Source organism: Molothrus aeneus, chromosome 1 (genome assembly GCF_037042795.1).
Source record: "Molothrus aeneus isolate 106 chromosome 1, BPBGC_Maene_1.0, whole genome shotgun sequence".
Lineage (NCBI taxonomy): Eukaryota > Metazoa > Chordata > Aves > Passeriformes > Icteridae > Molothrus > Molothrus aeneus.
Genome location: NC_089646.1, coordinates 65,919,745 through 65,925,744, shown reverse-complemented (window position 1 = coordinate 65,925,744; position 6,000 = coordinate 65,919,745). Strand labels below are relative to the sequence as shown.

Here is a 6,000-nt window from a genome sequence, read left to right as displayed (position 1 = left end):
CCCTGTTTTCAGCCATCATGTCCCAAGTGAAACCAATCTGATAATCAAATGAGGTCTTGATGGGCAAGTACAAGCTTTGAACAAATGAGTTCTCTACTTCAATTTTACCTTTGTTCAAAAGCCCACATTTTTATAGGTAGAGGGCCAAAAAAACTGCATGGAAGCTTTACACTAATACCAGTGAGGGTGTTGTATCAAGTTATGGAGATTGTTTTTGAATCTGATGTGAATGCCCTAAAATGCTTCTAAAAAAGCTGGAGAACAAAAGCAGTCTCAAGTAACCAGTTACCAGCCCAATTTGATGCCTAAGGAGAAGTGGAGATAGTCTAATAGTAAAATTTGTTTATTTACAGTGTTATGTATTACAGGAAAATCAGTTTAAAAAGTCAATGCTTTTCTTTCTTCAAAGTAGCGGCATTTTGAAGATGTTAAGACATATCTGAAGAATTTTAAACATACCTGATTCCAGCCTTCATGGCTGATCTGGATCTGCAAGGTCTGAGACCATCTGGTTTTTTCCTTTGTGTTTTTTTTTTTTTTTCATTTTCTTTTTTTTTTTCCCCAGCCCTTTGAATTTTCAAGTAAGGCATTTATTTCCTTTTCTTTTGAATGAGGTTTCAACAGAACAAAAGACAATATCTGTGGGTTTGATTGCCATAGTAAACTTTAACACTTAGCACAGCTGACGCTTTCCACCTTGATAGTAAAATGCATGCTTTGCCATCAAAAGATTATGGACTCCACTCGGCCTAAAATCCATGCTGGGCCACACAACCCTTGTGTTGCCTGCCTTAGATGAAGGGTCCAGCTCATTGCCTTGTTCACTATCTTGTCAGTTCCTTCAAATTCCTCTGCCTTTACCCAGGCTTCCAGTATTAAACCGATTTCTACAGAGCTCTGAAGCTCTCCCTTTACTCAGGGCTGTGTTAAACACCCTCAGTCAAACCCACTAATTTCTTACATCTTGGAATTTTTACAGTATCAATCAGAAATGCCTGTAAAGGTTCTGGAAGGGCCAGAGAGAAATAGCATATGCATACAGTGTCCAGGCTTTGGTGAATGCAGGGTTCTTGGCTTTTTTTTGTTTGGGTTTTGTCTTTTGGGTGGCTGCTTTCCCCCTTATTGAGTGTTAAATAAAACGCTGACTTTCAGTAAGTGAGGTTTCATGACCATCTTCATGAAGAGGGGAGCAAATGTGAATATGCACCAGTTACATCTAGGCTGGTGTGGTGGTGTAAAAGTGTTTGAATATTGCAGTTATTTTGGTCACCCAGTTCACGATGAAGTTCAGCAGTCAGGCTGCTAAGAGGTGCTGTTTCTGCTGTAGTATTTTGGGAATTTCTGTTTTCTGCTGGAGCAGAAAAGTTTTGTCCACATTGCAATGGAGCTGGAACTGGCTGGAGACAGATGGCATTCAATGGGACTTTCAAGCACACAGTCAAGCAGAATTCTGACACAAGACACCCTTCTTCATGCCCTTTTCTCCTCTTGCTTTTACTGGACAACCCCATCTGTTCTTCTTCCCTTACTGTACCACTTCCTCAGCTTCTTTCCTTCCTATCCACAAGCTCTCAGGTCTGTGGTCTCTCCTGGTGAGGCTGGCTGCCCTGTATCCATACTGCTCCCTGGGATAAACCTTCCTCCTGCCTTTATGCCTGCAGTCTCCAAGACCTCCTGACAGCAGATCATCTAAATGGGGATATCTGGAGGGGATAACTGACCCTCTAGAAGTGGAGAAAAAATGGACAGGAGGATTTGGGACAGCCTCTTCTACATGTGGGCCTTCTTTGGCTGCTTGGGCCCTCTGTGTTGGCTAGGTATGTGTTTTGTCCTCCTCCTGCCATGGGACTCTGCAAGGTGACAGGAGTGAGAGGACATATTTCCTTTACGGAACTGCTTCAGTTCAAGGGACTTGCTGGGCTGGAGTGACTCTAAAAGTTGTTTTTGTCAAGAGAATTTTATACACAAGAATGGAAGAGATCCGAACTACTTCACTGTGAGGAAAAAAAGTCTGTGTCTATTTTTAGTAGAGGAAATTAAGTGGGCTAAATGAGAAATGGGTGAGGGCAGACTCATGAAATTAACTCTGGATATTCTTCATTTCTAAGCATTTAAGTGGGGGTAAATGCAGTGAACTGAAGCAACAGAGATGGTGATGGACTGTTGGGAGACACCTTTATAGCTGCAGACAGCAGAAGCTGTCTGCAGCTTGTGCCTCAGTCCCATCTGTTTCTCCAGCCAGAGACCAGTCTGAGTAAGGTCCACCTGCCACAGAAACTCCTGTATAACCTGCTTGGCTCATTGCTGAACTCACAAATTTTCTGCATCTTCTAGTCTATTAATATGTAGCATGACAGTTTGCTTTGAATTAGCAGTGTTTGTATAGGATTAATTTTACACACATTTACACTCAAGGGATTTATCTGCCTTAAGTTTGCATGACCCTATTTCTTTCAAAATCCATTTACCTAGAACTTCTGTTAAGTTAGCACATCCAAAGTGACTTGTTTTGCTCTATGTTCAGAATTCCATTCTGGGCAGTGCCAGGGACTACCAGCCCAGCCTCCTGAAACAGAAAGCTCCTGCCAGCCTTCCTGGCATTTGAATCAGGTTGCACTTGTGTAAAGCAAGTGACTGTGGAGCCACAACTGCCTGAAAACTATGGGATGGTGCACCTGGGCTTTGCCCTCTATCATGTCCTTCCCCAGGGCTCCCACAAGATCAAATCCTACCGCGCTAGTGTGCTTTGGGGAATTGCTGAGAAGAAGAAAAGAGGGGTATGGTGATGGAATTCTCACCTTTCCTGCCACCCCTCCTTTATTTTCTTGGCCTTGGCTGCAGTTCAGCTGGATGTACTGGGTGCACTGTGAAGCTTTGCCTCAAGACCTCTCACATGCACAGAAAGTGCTCACCACATTAGTCTGAAGAGAGTCCTAACCTTTTGAAGGCATTGATGGATTTATCCATCAAGAATTTCATAAGGCGTTTTTGTGTCAGCATTAGAGATCAGAAAGGTTTTCTTTTTCATATGAGAAAGATCTTGGCTTTCTTTGTTCTGATGTTGATCTTTGACGAGACAAGTAATTCTACTCATTTTGTTAAAACCTAAATAGAAGTACATTAATAAGTGTCTGGTACAAACAACTGATAAATGTAATCAAATAGGTTTTAAGCTAAAGCTTGTAATTCAGTCTTTTTTCTTCTTTTTCTCTTTAGAAAAAAAAAAAACCATAGGAAACACTATACTTATTGTGCCTTCTTATTATTCTGCAATCCGTTGGCAGCAGCAAAGTAGTCCTTATGGAAACCATTCTTGATTTCTGTTGTGGCAGGGGTTTCCTTTACAGCTGTTCTTGAAGGTGCTTTCCGGTATGTCTATAAAAGCAAAATCCAAAATAAATATTTGGACTAGTTTAAAGCCTGCCAACCACTGCTTATGGTTCATTGTAAATGGAGCTTGTCTGCTGTTTGTTGATGCAGACGTATATATTTGCTTCAGACTGCATTAGGAGTATAGTAGCCTTTTCACTGCTGTGGGTGATTTTACTTTACTAGCCTTACTGTAATACTTCTCAATGTCAAAAGAGATTTCAAGCCTTGTACACTAAAAGCTTTATGTATGTAGGCACGCTAGAGCACTCCCTGCTAAAGATGTTGAAGTAAACAAGGCAAAGACAGGGCTCTATTTCTTTTTCCCTAAGGAGGAGAAAGACTCAAAAATTTGCCCACCAAAGCAAATTCAGGCATCCTATGTACTAAATGCAGTACCTGACCTGCTATACAAGTGCAGAAGAGTTGACCTGCAATGAGGAGGTCATCACTACTGAGTAACTCTCTCTCTCAGACATGACTGTATCTGTTATTCTTAAATGATGTATATATTTTAAGACTAACATATTTTAAGCACTCATGGTCATTCTACATCTGAGTCCACCCAGACTGCTATCCAAAAAGTTCTGTTTTCCCCCATCTTTGTCAGAGAGCTCTCAGAAGACTGCTTACCTTAATGTAGAAGTTGATGAAGAGGATGACTAGTGTGGCCATGTAGGAGGACTGGAACATGAGGCAGCCAAATGGGAATCCACATGGCTTCACAGCTGCGCTGAGTGTGTGCACGATAGTGAGCAGAAACTGGATCTGTGGAGAGAAGATATGCAGGTGTATTTGCAGAGAAGAGGTCAGTGCTAGCTAAATCAGACACAGCAATGTCCCCTAGTCCTGCTCCATAAAAGTTTGAGTACTCTTGAAAAGTATCCCTTTATAACCTCTGAATGCATTGTGAGGGTTAAGTTAAAATGGTGCTCTTGTGAAATTAAATAAAATCCTAAGCGGTCAGAGGTTTCTAAAAGTAAGTTTATAGGCCTAGTTGACAAAAGGGAAGCTTTTTTTCCCTCTGAGATTTAGTAGATTTTGTTCTATCTTCCAGTCCTTGTGACAGGTACAGTTGTTGTCTCTGTTGCTGGGCAGAAACTGGAGGAAACTCTGAAGATTCTTGGCAATAGCTTTAGAAGTCTGAGCAGAAAATGCAAAACTCAGGTCCAAGAAGTTCAGATAGGTTATCACTTGCATTAATGGAGTTAAGGAGGGGACAAAGGAAGCAAAAATGAGACAGGGAAGAAACTGCAGAGACTCTTCTGTATTTAGAACTGTCAGCCACAGCCCACACTGATTCTCCTCAGCCAAATAAGTGTCCCCTCAAACCAGTGTACTGAGGTGCATTTCCAGCACTGCAGTGTTTCACCTGCAGGGATGGTCTCAGAGAAGCAGTTCTTGCTAAGCAAATTTCTACATAGGCATTTTAAAGCTCACTGCAAAAATCTCAACTTCCAAATAATATGAACAGACTCTAAGATAAAAAAAGTAAAAGAAACTTTATTTCATATCAAGCCTTATATCTTGTTGATAGAAGCTTTTGATGTGGCTCAGCTCCCCAGGTACAGCAACAAGTGGAACAGACTTTTAGTAATCAGTCAATTTCTGTATTGCCTAAAGTTTGTTTACATCATTTTGCAGTTGTACCACTGTGTCGTGGGTTAACCTGGCTTGGCTGCCAGCTGCCCACCCAGCAGCTCTCTCCCTTCTTCTCCTCAGTAGAGCAGGGGGAGAAAATAAGATGAAAAGAATTTATGGATTAAGATAAAGTTAGGGAGGGTAATTGATAAAAATTACCTATTACTGTTATAAACAAATTAGACTTGAGTTAAGGACGATTAGTTTCAAGTGCTGCCAATTAATAACACAGAAGGATAGCAAGAAATAAAATTAAAACCACCTTCCTCTAAACACCTGTTTCTTCTGAAGCTCAACTTCACTTCTGAACTTCGCTCCTCTACTTCCTTCCATGTGGTGCAGGGGGATGGGGTTTGTAGTCAGCCCCTATTGCTTTGGCTTTGCTGCTCCTTTCTCCTCACACTCTTTCCCTGCTTCAGTGTGGGGTCCCTCCCACGGGAGGGAGTTCCAATGTGGGTATGGGTATTTCCCATAAGCTGCAGTTCTCCACAAGTTGCCCCAGCATGGGTCCCTTCCTTCAGGGTCTAGTCCTTCAGGAATAGGCTTTTCCTATGTGGGCCCCCATGGAGTCACAAATTTTGCCAGCCAACCTGCTCCAGGGTGGGCTCCTCTCTCCATGGGTCCATAGGAACCTATTTCCCCACTGGCTGTATCTTCCTTCAGGGCAGACATGTCCATTGCTGCAGCGTGGGGTCCTCCATGGGCTGCAGGGGAACAGCTTTACCAGCATCTTTACCATAGGCTGCAGGGGAGTTTTTGGTGCTAATTCCCTCCTTCTGTTCCAACCTGGGTAAGCGCAGGGCTTCTCACATTTCCTGTCTTCTCTCTCAGCTGCTGTGCTATGTTTTTCACCCTTGAATAAATACGATATCATGGAGGTGCTCCCAGCTTTGCTGATGGCTCAGCTTTGGCCAGCAGGGGAGTCTGTCTTGGAGCTGGCTCTGTCAGACATTTTTTGTGACTTTTAAATCAGTTTTTTCCACAATTAAG

The 6,000-nt window shown here is 42.4% G+C and overlaps 1 protein-coding gene across 1 annotated transcript in view; it reads right to left on the bottom strand.

Annotated features, from left to right (window-relative positions):
- Nucleotides 1-327: 327 nt before the first annotated feature.
- ELOVL2 (ELOVL fatty acid elongase 2) overlaps nt 328-6,000 on the bottom strand; it is a 51,154-nt gene continuing 45,481 nt past the window's right edge. Inside the window, exons 7-8 of the mRNA XM_066558598.1 lie at nt 4,003-4,137; nt 328-3,375 (exon numbers count right to left, since the gene is read on the bottom strand). Coding sequence (XP_066414695.1) covers nt 3,247-3,375; nt 4,003-4,137 — 264 coding nt within the window. The 3' untranslated portion in view covers nt 328-3,246. The remainder of the gene's footprint in view (nt 3,376-4,002; nt 4,138-6,000) is intronic.